At 36.3% G+C, this 19,745-nt stretch overlaps 1 protein-coding gene across 1 annotated transcript in view; it reads left to right on the forward strand.

Annotated features, from left to right (window-relative positions):
* Positions 1–16,018, forward strand: part of LOC310819387 (M1-specific T cell receptor alpha chain) — a 36,327-nt gene extending 20,309 nt beyond the window's left edge. Inside the window, exons 3-6 of the mRNA XM_083690656.1 lie at positions 14,602–14,796; positions 14,932–14,976; positions 15,126–15,235; positions 15,373–16,018. Of these exons, the coding sequence (XP_083546782.1) occupies positions 14,602–14,796; positions 14,932–14,976; positions 15,126–15,232 (347 nt within the window). The 3' untranslated portion in view covers positions 15,233–15,235; positions 15,373–16,018. The remainder of the gene's footprint in view (positions 1–14,601; positions 14,797–14,931; positions 14,977–15,125; positions 15,236–15,372) is intronic.
* Positions 16,019–19,745: the final 3,727 nt, after the last annotated feature.

Genomic DNA, 19,745 nt, shown 5'->3' on the forward strand with positions numbered 1-19,745 from the left:
TGTGTGTGACTCTTGGTGGAGCAGGAAAATTAGTGTTTGGACAAGGAACTAAATTAACTGTAGAGACAGGTAAGCAAAAATACATTATGCCGGATTACGTACAGTATAGTAATACTAGTAAATAATAATAATGTCCAGGCTATTCCGAAAAAATGAACCAAACAAAACATACCTTACTCACAACAAACTACAAGTATAAAGCATAGACTCATAGGCACAGTTTATGTCATGTGTACTCATGCTGTGTGAATGCTGGAACTAGTTATGGCAACATTATCTTTGGGACGGGCACAGGATTACATGTTGAATCCAGTAAGTTCATTATTGTTTCTGCATTGCGCCAATCATATGATCAACAGAAAATATTTTGACAGAAAAAATGCATACATTTCTGTTGCATCAATGTCAATAATGTTTTGTACCAATCTATACATGTACGTACTGTTCAGTATGCAACATTCATAACAAAGTTAATCGATACTCACAGATAAAATAACTAACTAACTAAATAACTAACTAACTAAATAACTCGACTAAAACCCTTTGTTTAAAAGACCACTATGCGCCCAGTGCTCTCCGTGAGTTACTGTTAAGGCATCTAACACAGTGTGACATTCGGGAATAAGATCATATTTGGTGAAGGAATAAATCTGCTCATTGAGTCAAGTAAGTTCAAATGTTGTTTAAATGACTTGAATTATGAGTTGTGGGCAACTTGGTTAAGTGTGAATCATGACATTGTAAACAGACCTTCAAAAAATAATTCATGGATGGATTAGCTCCTCATTGCAAGTAAATATACCGAAATATATTCAGATCCTGAATTTCAGATAAAGACCAAATAACCATGCCAAAATTATCTGGAAGGAACAAAGTCCACTTGTGAGTCTAGTTTATTTAATCAAATCTGGCTTGACCCCGTGTCATACACGGTTCTCTATACAGTAGTAGTTATTGTGTCAGACACGGTTCTCTATACAGTAGTAGTTATTGTGTCAGACACGGTTCTCTATACAGTAGTAGTTATTGTGCAGGGCAGATACATTGTGTGACTAGTGGGACAGGAGGCTGGAAATTCATATTTGGAACAGGGACTAAACTGATCATTGAAGCCAGTGAGTATGACATCCCAAATGTTACTTTAAGGCACCTAACACTTAGTCCAATGATAATACTGTACCTGGTCCTTTTGGTCCAGAAAGCTAGGTTATGGTTTACTATTTAATGCTATGGTCTCAGTTTAAATAGACACTTGTATTGAATGTATTAATTTAATCAATTTTCAGTGAAATAATCCTCCCTTCATTAGAAATCATCTATGCCAAAGGGTTCATGTAGTGTAGGTTCATGTTGTGTGACTACTAGTAGCTTCAACAAAATCATCTTTGGGACGGGCACAAAGTTGATAGTTGGCTCAAGTAAGTCCATTTAATTGAATATAAACCATAGGATGGGAAAACCATTGAAAAACCTCTATGAGTGAAGTTGATATATACTATACCAACTGGTCATTACTTAGCCAGGGGCCAGTTTCCTAAAGGTTCCACAACACTAAAGAGAATTATAGTATTTCATTTGAGGTGCTCTAATGGTTATATTACCATATTGTTGCTGTTATCTCAATTATGCAGGATGTTAAATACAACAAATTGTATGCAATAACAACAGGATCTGATATCCAAAGATTGACCATATTGATCCGCTGGAGTTATTGCTTTGTAATCAATCACTGTGTGACTGGCGGCCTCAACAAAGTTGTGTTTGGTCATGGAACAAAGCTGTCTATCAGCTCAAGTAAGTGCGTAAACAGCACATGCGGTAAAAACGCCTAAATTGCATACATTGTAAATCCTATTAGTTTTGTAATAACCAAAAGCTGCCACTTATTGTTATTTGAACAACTACAGCGTCAAGTATTCATTACACTACAGACTATTCACCCCCAAAGTACTGATAATCTGTAGCTGTTTTTGCTGAGCTTGTTTTCAATGTGTGAATGTTGCTGGGGGAAAGCTCATCTTCGGCAGTGGGACATCTCTATTGGTAGAAACAAGTAAGAAATCTAATTCAGATGTCAATTTACATCTAGAAATCTCTGCGTTATGTTAATTGTCGCTTTTGTAGCGCTTACATGAACAGTAGTTGCCTCAAAACCTCTCTGTAATTACACATGTAACAGCATTGTAATTACACATGTAACAGCATTGTACTAACAGACTGTACCCAGAATGCAGTGGATATATAGTAAATACAGAACAGCATGGTACAGCATATGGGTTGAGCGGTTCGCTATTAACCAATAGAATAAGGAACAGTCCCTGTTCTACTTGTGTAATAACACAAACTGCTCCACTATTACTGTTAATTACAATGCAATGACTAATGTACTAAAGTAACAGTCCAACAATGTTATGACTATAGTAGTTACAGAGTGGATCTGGATCACACATTTTGGAAATCAGTAATTGCTTGGGTATCAAACACTGTGTGACTAACAGTGTCAACAAAGTCATATTTGGGCATGGAACCAAGTTGACAGTGAATTCAAGTAAGTTAACTTACTAGTTTGAAGTCATCATGAATGTATCGAGTTAAAAAGGTAGTAGCTATTGCTAAACATAAATCAATTAATTCTCAATAACAGCATTAAGAGTGATCTCATGGAGCCTGGCTGGGCTATCCAGCTATAGCTGTTTTTGTTGAGACAGTTGTCAATGTGTGAATGGAGGAGCAGCAAAGACCATCTTTGGCAGTGGAACATTACTACTTGTAGAAACAAGTAAGAAACCGTATTTTATTGATTTACTAGGTTGATCAACTCTTGAAAAAAAGACACTCCAGATTCCACAAGTCAACAGTATTTATGTCTGGAACAACTGGACACGTGGTGGAGAGTAAGATAAAGACAACAATTTAATTCAATGCCAGGATTTAGGTTTTAGATACATTGAATATTGAATATAACCTTAGACAATCCCACATTTGGAAATATAATTTGAAGTTACCATAATGGCAGTATGCCTTACTGTGTGTGTGCTGCAATCCATGAGTTTTTGGTCAAGGTCCATGCACTGTGTGACTAACTCTGGGACAGGGAAGGTCATTTTTGGAACAGGGACGAAATTGGTCATTGAAACCAGTGAGTAATTAATTTCATATAATTTTAATTGAATTAATCACGTATTTTACCTGTTCTTATCGTCATCATACAGTATTCATGCTTTAGTACTTCATCTCATCAGAAACTATAGATAGTAATAGTTTTGGTCTCTGGAAACTGAGTTTGTTGACATTTTAGAGAATTTTTGGTTGAGGTCCATGGAGGTTACCTTCATCATACAGTATTCATGCCTCAGTACTTTGTTTTGTCAAAAATAGCACAGATTCCATCTCTCTTCAGAGACAACATGTTGATAGTACTATACTAACACTACAGGCATCCATAAGACTAATGAAATCAGAGTGGGACGATAATCAAACCGTTTTTTTGATATAAAACAATGTTTCATGCAATGTAATGTATAACAATTTCAATTAGCGTTTTACAGATACGCTTGCCACTGTAACCTAGTGCAACTCACAACACAAAGATCAAAGATTACAAAATATTCCAGGGAGAGCAAACTTGTCGATTACTTTTATGAGATATCCATTTCCAATTTCAACATTCGCATTAGTGCAAACCTTAAAAGCTGCAGTAAACAGTGATCAGTCCCTGTCCTCATGACATTGTTTCTGTCATGGCCTGCGTTACTGTGTGGATGATGGGACTCGCAGGCTAATCTTTGGAAGAGGGACCACACTGTCAATACAGTCTAGTAAGCAACAAATATATTTACTTCATTCACTCAATCCCAAGTCATGGAGAGATCTGTACTTAGCCACTTGAAATAGAAGTTAAGATTGAAATTAAGGGTTTAGGGAATCAATCAATCAATCAATTAATGAATAGTTCCGTTTTGAGAACGATCTGCAAAACAACACTGAATGCAAACAAATCTCTATTAGTGATTTAAAGTGAAAAGTAGCAAATGCAGTAGCTGAAGGGGAAGTAGTTATTGGTCAGGCTTCATGTACTGTGTGACTATGACTGGAAACCAGAAAATCCTGTTTGGATCTGGAACTAAACTAATTATTGAAACAAGTGAGTACTAATACCTCAGATGTATACAGAATGTATATATATATATACACAACAGATATTGAGATCTCAATGTGAAAGGTAACTATGCAGAGCCCATATATGCTGCTAAATTTGGGGGGTATGGTTATTGGTTAGGAGTCGTGCATTGTGTGACTGGAACTGGGATCCAGAAAATCCATTTTGGATCTGGAACTAAACTCAGCATTGAGACAAGTGAGTGCTCAGAGAAACAGCCTAATCTCATCAGAAACGATACCGCTTATAGATATTTTGGTCTCTCTCGATACAGAGTTTGTTTATGTTTTAGAGAAAGGGTGACTATTGAATGAGATCCTAGGTTATGTTCATATTATCCATGCTTCAACATGCATTGTCAAAAAATAGCAGATTCTATCCTTCGTCCGACTATAATACATGTTGACACTATATTAATCTCTATATACAACAGATATTGAGATCCCAATGTGAAAAGTAACTATACAAAGCCCTTTTATGCTGCTAAGTTGGGGGATATGGTTATTGGTCAGGCCTCATGTATAGTGTGACTATGAATGGACAGAAAATGCTACTTGGATCTGGAACGAAACTCAGCATTGAGACAAGTGAGTATTCAGAGAAAACAACATCATCTCATCAGAAACTACAGATAGTAACAGTTTCCGTCTCTGGAAACTGAGTTTGTTGACATTTTAGAGAAAGGGTGGTTTTTGGTTGAGGTCCTTGGAGGTTACCTTCATCATACAGTATTCATGCCTCAGTACTTTGTATTGTCAGAAATAGCACAGATTCCATCCCTCTTCAGAGACAACATGTTGATAGTACTATACTAACACTACAGGCATCCATAAGATATAAAACAGTGTTCCACGCAATGAAATGTATAACAATTGCTATCAAAAAATGTATGTCTGAGACATACATATATACAGTATGATTGGGCATATCTGCCTTCATTCCAACAATTTCACTTCATTTTCATTTCATTTTCGTGAAATTGTGACAATTCAAATACATTAGTTACACAATGCACGACATGACAATATATAAAGTCAACTGCGATCTTCATTCCACAAATATGGATTGTGTCCCTACTCTTTAGAGCAGGTTATTGTTACGAGCTAATCCACTGTGTGAATGCTAACAGCCAGAAAATCAGTTTTGGATCAGGGACTAAATTGACCATTCAAACAAGTAAGTATATTTAAAATTGTGTTTGATGTAGCTCAATCATAGCTAATCTATTTAAAACAATTGGTAATCAAAAATTTGTCATTCCACACTTACGTACAGATTCTTCAAGCAACATTCAGTTGAAAACTTCTCAACAGATATTCAAAAATTGTACTCTGATTACACAAGAAAGTAGCGTTACAAGTGATAAAAAATTTATTTGCAGCAAAATGTCTTAGTGTGTATACTCTCTAAACTATGCACACATTCTTAGTGTCAACGACAATCTACACTTAACAATGTATTGGGCAGATATACATCCTGTGGAGCAGGTTATTGTTCTAAGCTGATGCATTGTGTGAATACGAACACCAAAACCATTTTCGGAGCAGGGATTAAATTGACCATTGAAACAAGTGAGTCGTATTTCAAATTATGTTAGATTCAACAAAAGCAGTACAACCGCTAGTTGGTCTGTTTGAAATAATTAGCAAACATTTGTAAATCTTTTCAAACTTATTATGTAATGGTTAATGTTCAGATTATTCACTTAAAGAAGGGCCTTTGGTAAGAAAACCTCTGTACAGTAGTTGTTTTCTTTAGATGTTGACATCTATAATGACATCTATAATTACATCTATAATGTCAACTGAAAATAAATGTCAACTGAAACCTGCATTAAACTAATACAGAGGAAGTTATTGTAAGGTGCTTATGCATTGTGTGAATACGAACAAAATCATTTTTGGAGCAGGGACTAAATTGACAATTGAAACAAGTGAGTACTGTATATTTGAAATAATATAAAGGTTAAAATAAGCACGACTGTACTTGTGATGGTCAGCAGCTTCTACAAAAACAGTTCACTAAGTTCTTAACAACACGAGTAAATCATATATGCCGGTAATTTTGGTCTCCTAGAGTGGAGTTTGTTTATGTTTTAGAGAAAGGGTGACTTTTGTTTGAGATCCTTGGAGGTTATCTTCATTGTGTCCATGCTTCAAAATGTTGTATTATCAAAAATAGCACAGATTCCATCCCTCTTCTGAGACAACACGTTGACAGTACTGTACTAACCCTACAGGCATCCAGAAGACTAGCCATTGTTATCAGAGTGGGAAAATAATCAAACCAAACAAATATATAAGCATCTCAGTTTTGTATTATAACTGATTGGTCACAAATGTCATCTCCTTGTAATATACATGTAATATACGAAGCTACAAGCAGAACAATTCTAAATGACATCAAATGGCTTGTCAGTTATTGCTAAGAGATGCAGTATTGTGTGACTTATGGGGCCAACAAAATAATATTTGGACGCGGCACAAAGGTGACAGTTTATTCCAGTAAGTAAACTAAATAGACTACATCTTCATACAGTGGATACATTAAATCAAAAGGACATACAAAGCAAGTGTTACGGTGACATACTGGAGTCAGGGTTTTCTGATTGGCCGTACTTACTGTGTGAATGACGGAACATACAAGCTAATCTTTGGAAGCGGAACTCGACTACATATAGAATATAGAATCTAGTAAGAACGTTTTATCATTTCTGATGCAAGGGAAAGACTTGTTTGTGGCATTCAATAATATTTAACTATCGTTGATTTTCATGATTTCCGTGAATTGAAACAAAAGGTATCAATCAAAACTCAAATCCTTGCTCTAAAGTAATGCAATGTCTCGTATAACAGTGGCAATTGTGAAATGTGTGTTTTGAGACTATGATGGGACAGACATGTATCTATCTTCTTTCCAAGCACCGTCATTGTAATACTTTTTGTGGAAATAGCAGATGAATGTAAAGTAGATGTATTTACAGTATAGCTGTATGCATCAAATTACAACCTATAATGTGAACTGCAATCTAAATTGAGCAATATGTATTGGTCCACCATACAGTATGTGGTGTACAGTAGGTTATTGTAAAGAACTAATGCATTGTGTGAATGACAACACCAGGAAAATTATTTTTGGAGAGGGGACTAAATTGACCATTCACACAAGTGAGTATATTTGAACTCATGTTAGATAAACATGATCAAAAAACCTTTAATTAGCCTACTTTAAACAATTACTAATCAACTTTTAAATGCTCTTTTAGCTGTCACGAAACCCGTAATCTAATGTCAACTGCAATCTGCAATTCAACAAATATGTACAGCATTGATCAAATGCAGACCCTTGTGGAGTAGGTTAGCGTTAAGTGCAAAAGCACTGTGTGAATGCGAACAACAAAGTTATTTTTGGAGCAGGGACTAGATTGACCATTCAGACAAGTGAGTACTCTACAGTATGTATTAGTTTATCAATAAAGCTTCACAGTAAATTTGAAACAATTGGTATATATTCATAATTCGTGACTTATCAAGAAGCCTAATGGTTAATGTCTAAATTTCACACTTTAACAAGTGCCTTTTCTTAATATGCAGTGATCCAGTCGCTTCTTAAAAAGGTTGTGGAACCATTTTCTATTAAGGATATGGGACGGATTAAGAACAAGCATTAACATTCAACTGAAAACTGCTCAAAAGATATCATTTTACTGTTATGACACAACGAGAGCTTAAAAAGTTATCAAAATGAAAACTTCTTATCTCTAAACTATCCTCCAAATCATAGTGTCTACTGCAATCTGAATTCAACAATGTATTGGACAGCTACACACCCTGTGGAGTCGGTTATTGTTATGAACTCGTGCATTGTGTGAATGCTAACAACAGGAAAATCATATTTGGAGCAGGGACCAAACTGACCATTCAAACAAGTGAGTGTATTGCCAATTGTGTATAATTTAGCTATCAAGAAACCTTTATTGAGTCTGTTTGACACAATTGGACTTCTAAACATTTGTAACTCCAGACTTATCAGTAGGTTAATGATTAATGCCCATATACTTCATTTAACAAGTGACTTTATAAGCTAGAAACTATCCACACAATCATAAGATATAATGTCAGTTGCAATCCGCATTCAACAAATATGTGGGTATAATATGGGTCAACACTTTGTGGAGTAGGTTACTGTTAAGATCTAATGCACAGTGTGACTACGAACAACTACAAAGTCATTTTTGGAGCAGGAACTAAAATGACCGTTGAAACAAGTGAGTGTGTTTCAAATACTGTGAGATTTAACATAAGCAATAAACCCTGTGGTGGTCATATACATTAGTGTAAAAAGTGATCAAAAATATATTTGTATCAAAAATATTTTAGATCCTCTAAACTACACATACAACCATAATCTATAATGTCAACTGTAATCTATAACATATAACACATGTAATCTATAACATATAACACATATGCATTGGTCAAATACACACTGTGGAGTAGGTTATTGCTCAGAGGTAATGCATTGTGTGAATCAGAACAACTACAAACTCATTTTTGGAGCAGGGACTAGATTGACCATTGAATCAAGTAAGTGTGTTTCAAATAGTGTAAGAATTAGCATAAGCACTAAACCCTGTAATGGTCATATAAACTATACATACAACCATAATCTATAATGTCAACTGTATTCAACACACATGCATTGGTCAGATGCACACTGTGGAGCAGGTTAATGTTAAGAGCTAATGCACTGTGTGAATCAGAACAACAACAAACTCATTTTTGGAGCAGGGACCAAATTGACCATTCAAACAAGTGAGTACATTTCAAATAACGTTTGATTTAACATTCAATAAACTGTAGTTAGTAGTCCATTTGAAAGAATTCAAACGTGTAATTCTGTACTTATCAAGTAATGCTTAATGTACAAATGATTCACTAACGTCTTCAGACTATTCCCAAAAGTATAAACTATAATGTCAACTGCAATCTGCATTCCACAAATACAGTATTTTGAAATACTTAGTATTTTTGAAATACAGATATATGAAATACATACTCTATGGAGTACAGTAGGTTAATGTTAAGTGCTCGTGCACTGTGTGAATGCAAACAACATCAAAATAATTTTCGGAGCAGGGACTAAATTGACCATTGAAACAAGTGAGTATATTTCAAATACTGTTAGTTTTTACATAGGCACTACTTGTGATAGTATATTTGAATAGATTAGTATTCCTTCTTTGCTACTCAATGCTAATCAAGTAATGGACAATTGTCCAGATTCAATCACAAGTGTGTTTCTTTACATGCATAAACCCAGTAGCGTCTTATAAACAGCATGACCATTTGTTATTAAGTACTCTGTATGGTATTAGTGAAATACCAAGCAACGAGGTTTTCCATTTCCATATTGTTCCAAAGATATACTTACTGTAGGCAACAACTTAGTTAAATCATCAATAAATGTAAGTTAAGAGTAAGAACATATTTGTAAACTAGCAGCATAGTATCATAAGCAAACCTATCATGCACAAATATGTTTAATAGCCGTCCAAAGACAATTTAACTCTTAAAAATGATCAGTCGGTTTTTGTAATGTGGCAAACTTATGTGTGAATGTTGGCAACAAGTTAATTTTCGGAGTGGGGACTAAATTACATATTCAAACACGTAAGTGGATACAAATTTACGTAACATTACTACAGTATAATTTACGACAACACTATCAGTAAAGCTAAGTAATTTAATGGTTATAAGGGTCTTTATAAGCTGATTAGAAAACAATGGTCCTAAAATCAGGACCATTGTTTTCATTCCTATTTCCCTCATGCCAGTTGTAATCTATTTATTACTTAGTTATTAATATCGGAACCCAGAATCTAATCGGGAGATTGACTTGGTGAGACTACTTTTTAACTTAAGTGACATCATCATCTAAAAGATTGGACACATAGAGGAACCCATAGAGAAATGCAAAGATAAATTATTTATATAGAGAGAATTAATATGAACAACTCTGAATTATGACTGCCAGTTGAATCGTGGAGACATACTGTATTGGGTTTTTGTAATGCAACCATTCTCTGTGTGAATACTGGATACAAGATTACATTTGGACTTGGAACGGAGTTGATAGTAGAACCAAGTAAGCTAACATTAAGTTACGAAAAAAATACTTTACAACACACCACTCATTAAATAACGGGTTAAGGTCTTCGTACTTAGTTGAGTCATAACAGTTTGTAGTAAAATTAAAGATTTGACTTAAGGTACCTGATTAAAATTAACTGCATTGTAAAGTATAAAATACTACTATATAAGATTGGAAACATATTAATAGGTCCTTGAGCCTTGGAATATTTGTTTGAGAAAACACATCCCATTCATGTTGATAAGGAAGGTTTACGTATTGGGGTCACACGTTGTGTGAATGATGGATATGGCAAAATAACCTTTGGGAGAGGCACATATTTGATAATTGACTCAGGTAAGTCCATATTTTGATGTTTACTGTCTACTCTTCCATCAACAGTGCCCATCTTGTTATCACATGACCCACTAAACACCTTTGGTTAAAGAGTTTGCGCCTTAGTGCTCATACTGTTACAATAGAGTCCTTAATGTAACTTAAAGTCCTTACAGTTTATGGTAACAAAACAGACCATGAACCTAATCACTTGTGCCTTGTGTCTAGATAAGGCTCAAACAATCTACCATAAATTGGTCAAATGGGACATTTTTTTTTACTTTGTTTATTTCAATGGTACTGTATGTACTGATTGATTTGTGAAATACTAACATTAAAAAAAAACTGATAACATAGAACCTTTGGCAAAATTACATGGAAGGTAGCTAGGGCTTTTAAGTTACGTAAAGTGGGTTGTTTTTGTTATGGGGCCGATGTATGTGTGACAAGTGGATTCAAAATTACATTTGGCGATGGCATTCAACTACTTGTGAATCAAAGTAAGTTTAAAATGTATATATGGTATAGAATTAGTGAATGTATCAGTAGAAATACATTCACTGTACACTTTATATTATCTTAATCTCAAAAGATGCTGAAAATGTGATTAAAATCGTAAAGCTCAATTATAACCAAACTTAACAAGTGTCCACTGTATATACTAATAGGTAGATCTTTAAAGCATGAAGTGGCAGTTGAGTTTCTAAAGAGATTTGGACTATACGACTATATACTAACTATCGATGGCCTATAGGTTTTTGTAATGTACCAAGCTTGTGTGTGAATGTTGCCAACAAGCTGATATTTGGAAGGGGAACTAAATTACATGTACAACCAAGTAAGTGGATAGATATCTACATAAAATTAAACTATAACACTATCGCTTACAACAACATTATCGCTAAGTAATTTAATGGTTATGAGGGTCTTTAATAGCTGATTAACTTTATATTGATGTAGTAAAATCAGGACTATATCTGAATGTCTGAGGATGTTGGAACATTAACACAGGAAAACACATCCCATTCATGTAGTAAATGAAGGTTTATGTAATAGGTCAACATGTTGTGTGAATACTGGATATGACAAAATAACCTTTGGGAGAGGCACAAAATTGATAATTGAGTCAAGTAAGTCCATACCTTTTGGTGTTTCAATATTGATAATATTACTCAGTAAAGCTCAATTATAACCAATGTTAAGGTTAATCGTAATATTTAATTTTCATCAAGTAGCAGTTGAGAATTTACATGGAACACTTATGTAGCGTGAACAATGTTGGGTTGTTTTTGCAACCAGACATTACTGTGTGCTTGTCAACCAAAACAAAATCATATTTGGATCTGGAACAAAAGTTGTTGTCCAAACAAGTAAGTGTAAAATCTGTAAATAACTACTTTATTGTAATGCTATCTTTCGACATTATACATACATGTAGATTTTTAACACATCAAGCAACAGATGAGCATCTACAATAGACACTTAACATTAGCAGTGTTGCGTTGTTTTTGCAACCAGACATATTACTGTGTGACTAACAACGTAAACAAAATCATATTTGGATCTGGAACTAAAGCAGTTGTTCTAACAAGTAAGTGCAAAACCAACACTGAGTACAACTAGCTTGATATGTACCTTTTAAACCAAACCTGTACTTGATAAACAGCAACGGAAACTAAAATATTTTAGTATAGCCCAATAACTACTATGTAGTTGTGGTGTATGTACAAACGCACTCACGCTGTAGCCATTTGTTATGCTACTAGTTTTGAAACAGAAGGGACATGTATCTGTTTCCAATGACGTCAACTCACTCGGTCAAACGTGAGAATATTTACGTTATCAGCCGAAGGGCGGTTTCTTGACAACAGAACTCACTTATCCAGAAAATATGACATCACCACTTTAAAGTCCAGTTTAAACATTGGACTTTAAATAAAATCTCATTAAGAATATTCAGATGAGCAGAACCTGGCCCAGCGGTTAATGTGCAAGACCACTGCATTGTGTGACAAGGTCGGGAAATGAGAAACTCATATTTGGGGCCGGAACCAAATTAAACATTGAAACAGGTGACTTAAGACTTGCAAATCTCTGTGATTTCTTTTAGCAAATATCAAACTGACATTAATAGTTATGCTGAAGTTGGATTGCTGCCTTCAGAACCTGTGTCAAGTTAAGATGCTGCTTTGTGTGGCTTTGATTAGATCGCTGTCCACCAACTGTCTGTCAAACGGCTACATGATAGCTTCAAAAATTAATTTCCTACATTAAAATGGTTGATATCAGTTCATTATTGGCAGTATGTTAATTGCAATACATGTAGGAAAACACAATACCAATTTAGTAAATTGGATTTACCTTCCTCATAGTGTTTTGTTATTGTATGAGGAGGATTGATTGTGTGAATGACTATAAGAAGATTATATTTGGCTCAGGAACAAGAGTTCACATTATAACAAGTAAGGTGAAAATAGAAAATACCAGGTTGTTTCTTATTTCAGTACAATTTAGCTATCATGTAGATGTAGAAATACTAGACAATAATAGACATTGAACATAGTAATTTCAGTGTGCCATGCATTGAACATTTCTAAAGTAAGAATTTATGCTCAAGAATTGAGGGGAATGTTTAATATGCCATTAATCGACACACGACCCCTGCAACTCAGGTAATTTCGCAACAGAATTATTGAAAAAGATAGACATTCTTAACCTATTGAGCCTACATTTAAAAAGGCTCATGTAAATCACAATCTCATCGCCCGAAGAGAAGCGAGTATGTTTGAAATAAAATAATTACAAATGTACATTCAGTAAAATAACAACAATAAATGTTGAGGTTTTCAGTTGCACCAGTCATCGTTTGACATAGCTTAAGAAAAGGTTATTGCCAATTGCTAATGCACTGTGTGACTGGAACAGGAACCTATAAAGTTATTTTCGGAACAGGAACAAAGCTGATTATTGAGGCCAGTAAGTACAGGATTTGATACATCTTGTGCAAAAAAAAGTGATCTATTACTGTAGTTGTCTAGTTTACTCTACTATTATCATATTCACATTTCCTCTTGGAGAAAAAACGGAGGTAGCAAAAGAAGATACGTACTGTATAATTCTTGGGAACATGGCAACAGCTAGTAAAACAACTGTGAATAATGTCTATTGGAGTTTCACTATGAAAGATAAATAACTCTAGAATAAGGCTCAAACATGAGATTAAAATGCCCAATGTCAACATGGGATCTATACTGATATTAGCTTTTTATCATTATAAATATGATTACATACAAGATATATTACAAAGAAAACAATCATGGGTTTTTGTGGGGACTTCTATGCCTGTGTGACTAATGGATTTATCTTTGGGAAAGGGATTACACATAATGTACTGTCACGTAAGTCTATTTGAGAACATGAAAATTCAGATTAAAAAATACCTTTATTGTCCTATTCCTGAGCAATTCGGGCAAACTAGCAGCATCAATATAGTATTAACCACATGTGGTATAGGGCTATTCTTATCCCCCTTATGTAATGACAATGTTAATATAATGTAATAACAGTGTTACTACACATGTTTGAGGCAATGTAATTATGTTACAGTGTTATCCAGTTTACTAATCGATGCATGTGTTTGAATAACAAAACCTTTCTAGATCGTTTTCTAGCCACCTTTTGCTTTGCAGCTTTGCACACTCTTGGTGCACTCTTGCACACTCTTGGCAAGGTGTGTCCAAACTTTTGACTGGTGCTGTATAATGATACATTGGAAACATATTGCCACTCTGATCTCGTTGTGCGAGAGGCCAGACCAGATTTCAAACTGTATTTTGGCATGACAGTGCTACCGTAACTTAGCTCCAGCTAACATCTTGATTTCAATCCACGTGAATGCGAATCCTAACAGTGATATTACTAGACTTTGGATCCCGAGTTCATGAGGCATTTCTTTTTCTTTTTGTGTTTTACAGAGGATAAACATGAACCATCCTTCTACAAGATAACAGAAGACAATGAGACAGCAGCTTGCCTAGCTACCGACTTCAGCAAACACGATGCAGTCCACGATTCCCTGTTTTTGAAGACAGAGGCCACCAGAGCAGAGGGAGACAAATACTACAGTCAGGTGGCCCTCATGAAACATGGAGACAAAGGATGCAATGAAGGTAAATGTCGATTTATCAACTACGACAATATTTAATCTTGTGATATAATATTCCCATTTCTTGTGCGTAACACTTGCTGCATTATCCGGTGAGAAATTCTGCAACATTAATAACTATTTTCTCTTTATTTTGCAGGCTCTGGTGCATGTGCCAACAGTGAAGGTGGACGATTTGAGACAGGTATGTATCACAGTGATGAGCCTACAGTACATGACAACATATGAAATGGGCCTTTATGATTACATTCCTTAAAAAAAAAGATTACCTTAATTGGAAGTTTTTGCTCCTAATAAAGTATATTGAGAACTTATTGTAATTTCCATTCCCAGATCCCAAGACCAACTTCTTATCTATGACCATTCTGGTTCTGAGGATCCTGTTCCTGAAGACCATTGTTTTCAACGTGCTGATGACGCTCAAATTCTGGATGAGTTAGAGAGTGAGTACACAGTTTATACAACGCAAAGTCTGAAACTGCAAACAATAACATGGTATTTTATAATTATACAATTAGAATATTGGCACGGTATAATGGGAAGATGAATCTTAATTTTGGTTTTTATTCTTTGATTGCAGTGGAGGAACATCAGTCCCCCCCCCCCCCCAAAAAAAAAACAGGCTGACCTGATCATTGAAGAACACACAACAAGTCCATCCCATTTTTGTTGACCCCAAAGAACAAGAATAATTGTATAATACTATGGTACCATGTGAAACATTATGCTTTTCTAGCGTAAATACCAATACTGTTGTATTCTGAATAGACAATTCTATAATGATAACCTTTACGTTGTTTTCTCATTGGAAACTCTAACTGTCAAAGCCACAAGTTCTTTTTTCGAATATTTGTAAACAAGCTGATCAATGTATTACTCAGGTTATTAAGACAATCATCTAATAATCACTCACTTATAATTTCCTTATGAGTTACGTTTGCTTTCATTGTCTCAAACTAGTATTTATTTGGTTTGAATGGTTTGAATTCCGTGCTATGCATTTGCTTGGAACGTCATGAGCCCCTTATATGAGTGGGGAATATAATATGTTTCAAATATAGCTAAGTATAAATCCTTCATCTTGTATACTTACTTTCATATATTCCAAAGATATATTTGTTTTCTATATAGATTTTTATTCATTTGTATATTATTGAATGGCATTGTATATCTTTGCAAAGTTTTAATGTTTTGATGAATATATTCATCCAATAAAAAGTAATTACTCTGAAGTGAAGTGTTTTGTCTGGATTCTTCAAGCCATTACTTTCTGCTCCTCCAACACATAAAAGCGAAATCATGTATAATGGATTCCCAGACACAGATTATCCCTAGTCCTGGACTTAATCACACTTCCAATGGGAAATCTCAATTGGCGATGCCTTTTATTCTAGGATTAGGCCTAATCGCTGTCCGTGATACTGGCTCATAGGATACAGCACTCTGAAAGTTGCTATCATGCTTAATTCACATACAGTACATCCTGTATCAGTATGTAGACATAGACCATACAATCCAATTCATCCTGTATCAGTATGTAGACCAGACCATACAATCCAATTCATCCTGTATCAGTATGTAGACATAGACCATACAATCCAATTCATCCTGTATCAGTATGTAGACCAGACCATACAATCCAATTCATCCTGTATCAGTATGTAGACATAGACCATACAATCCAATTCATCCTGTATCAGTATGTAGACATAGACCATACAATCCAATTCATCCTGTATCAGTATGTAGACATAGACCATACAATCCAATTCATCCTGTATCAGTATGGAGACATAGACCATACAATCCAATTCCCAGAACATGTTGTTTGAATCCAATCCATGGAAGGAAATCATCCTAACTGAGAGGACGGCCCACGCCCCATGATCACTGGATTATGATGAATAGTCGCAGTTTACTGAAACTTTAAATGCTGTACAAATACCCACTCCCGAAATAAAGCTCATACAGTTGCAGGTTGATGCATGATGAAAAGGGCCTACATACATTACCCTTCAGATTAAGTAGCCCTGAACCATACAATACCGTATAGATAATGTACCTGATGAAAAATACCTGTCCTATCAGTCTTACTGTAGTGCAAGAAGATACAACAATGTCCAAATTCCCAACAGGGGAGGCTGGTGGAGGTAGAAATTGGAGGACGGACTCATTGTAATGCATGGAATGGGATGAGGAATGGCATCTTGATATCCACTCCATGCATTACAATGAGCCTGTCCTCTGATACCGATTTCTGCCTCCACCAGCCTCCCCTGAATGTTAACTTTAATTACACGACAGATTAAGTAGCACTAAATCAGACAATACAAATAACGACCTTGCCGAAAAACGCATCCCCTATCAAGATACAACAATGTCCAAACACCCAACCGTCACTACTATCGTACTTAAGCCCTACCTGGTGTGGCATCTTGAGTGTGTAGCTAGTAAAATGCATCTCACATCCTCCTTTTCCCTGTTATTAAATGTTACATGGTGTGGCTGTCTGTCACCGTGGTGGATTAGCTGCTCTAGTTAAGGTTAATTGCTTGCAGCCGCTCACCCTCCCAATGAAGGGCTGCCAGCTGCATAAAGAGGAGCATGGCAGCCCTCACAATGGGGGAATGGTCCTGTAGATGTTAAGTGGGTCCTTGGGATACATAAAGGGAATGTCTGCTCAGACTGTGTTGCTGCTCCACTGATGAGGAAGACAGTAATAACAGTACAAACACACAACGGTTTGACCTACATGGTCATGTGACTTGTGACCTACTGGTCATGTGACTTGTGACCTACTGGTCATGTGACACAGACCAGGTAGGCCGAAATGTTGTTTGTTCGTGACAGTGTCTTGTTGTTGTGACTACCTGCTTGATTCTTAAAATGTTTGATGAATTTGATTTATATGTATAGTAGGCATACAGTATATTATATTTTCTATAATCGGTGCAGTACTAGCATGAACTATATAGTATAACGTTTTTCTGCTGAGTGAAATTATTTCAGTTTTTCACCTTTATTTTCAAATGAAAGTTGTCCAACCTGCAATGCACAGTGATGTTTATGCAGTACTGTACAATACAGTACTGTAGTTACTATTCAGTGTGTCATTATGAAATTAATGGTGGCTTGAACTTTTCACTAGATGACAAAGGATACTGTTTTGATGCACTCATTTGCTTTTGTGGCATGTATTGAGGGTTACAGTGCATAGTGCGTATGACAAGTTTTGAGAGTTGTCAAAAGAAATGTGGTGTTTTGGCGAATGTGTTAACTGTTTAGGGGAATGTGTTAACTGTTTAGGGGAATGTGTTAACTGTTTAGGGGAATGTGTTAACTGTTGAAAAGTTGAATACTGTTTCAAGAACTGTGCTCAAGCAATCGAGATACACTGTTTGAGGGGACATCCCCTGTGTTTCTTTGATGTTGTCTTTTTTGTTTTGCTTCTGTGGCTTTTACATAAAACTTCTCTTTTCATAACCCTAGCCCTAACCTTAACCCTAGCCCGAGCCCTTACCCTGACCTAAGATAAACCCTTACCCTAACCCCAACTAACCCTAACCTTAACCCTAGCCTTGCCCTAACCTTAACCCTTGCCTTACCTTAACCCCAGCTTACCCTAACCCTAGCCCTACCCCGAGCCTAACCCTAGCCTTACCTTAACCCCAACTTACCCTAACCCTACCCCGAGCCTAACCCTAACCCTAGCCTTACCTTAACCCTAGCTCAAGCCCTTACCTTTACCCTGACCTAACCTAAACCCTTACCCTAACCCCATCTAACCCTAACCTAAAACCTAGCCCTAACACTAACCTAAACCCTAGCCCTAACACTAACCTAAACCCTAGCCCTAGCCTTAACCTTATACTCACTGTAATACCTTATACTGTAATACCATGCACTGTCTACAATATCATATATTTTATTGCCCTTGTTCAACTGTACATATCACCCTAACCCACTTAGATTAATTTATTTATACTGTAATACTTATTACATTGTATTGTATATTACTACAATATCATGTCTGGTTAGATGCCAAACTACATTTTGTTATCTCAGTACTTGTACTCTGAATCTAATCCTAGCCCGAACACTAGCTTTGCCCTAACCCTAACCCTAATCTATGACATTTAGCTGATGCTTTTACCCAAAGCAATTTATATTGCAGTGAGTGCATACATTTTTCAGTATAGATGGTCCCAGCAGGAATCAAACCCCCAACCTAAGCATTGTTAGCACTATGCTCTACCAGCTGAGCCACAGAGGACGACAATAACCTTAACCCTAACCCTTACTCTAACCCTTAGCTAACCCTAACCCGAACCTAAACCCTAGCCCTAACACTACCCTAACCCTTACCCTAACCTTAACCCTAGCCTTGCCCTAACCCTAACCTAAACTCTAACCCTAACCCTAACCTTGCCCTAACCCTAACCTAAACTCTAACCCTAACACTAACCTAAACCCTAGCCCTAACACTACCCTAACCCTAACCCTAACCTTAACCCTAGCCCTTACCCTAACCTTAACCCTAGCTTTGCCCTAACCCTAACCCTAATCTAAACCCTCATTTGTCATTGATCACAACGTTATCGGTGTCAGGCCGTGCCAAGGTCCCAGTCCGTCCCGAGGTCCCAGTCCGTCCCGAGGTCCCAGTCCGTCCCGAGGTCCCAGTCCGTCCCAAGGTCCCAGTCACTTTCCACAGGGAAACCCGGGTGAGGGTACCAGAGCATGCTGAAAGACGCTATGCTGCCTGCCAAGAAGACTCCAACCTCACCATGGAACACTCCGTGAGGTAAGGGACATGGGACTAGTTCCCCCAGTAGAGAAACCTAGCGGGCAATTGTCAGACAATGGCCCGACACATATAATATAATGTGTGAATTCAGTGACAGACATTTTTGTTTAGAGCATTTTTCCACAATGATTACTTTGTGGAAAGCACAC

The sequence above is a fragment of the Argentina silus genome (assembly GCF_951799395.1).
Source record: "Argentina silus genome assembly, chromosome: 18".
Classification (NCBI taxonomy): Eukaryota; Metazoa; Chordata; class Actinopteri; order Argentiniformes; family Argentinidae; genus Argentina; species Argentina silus.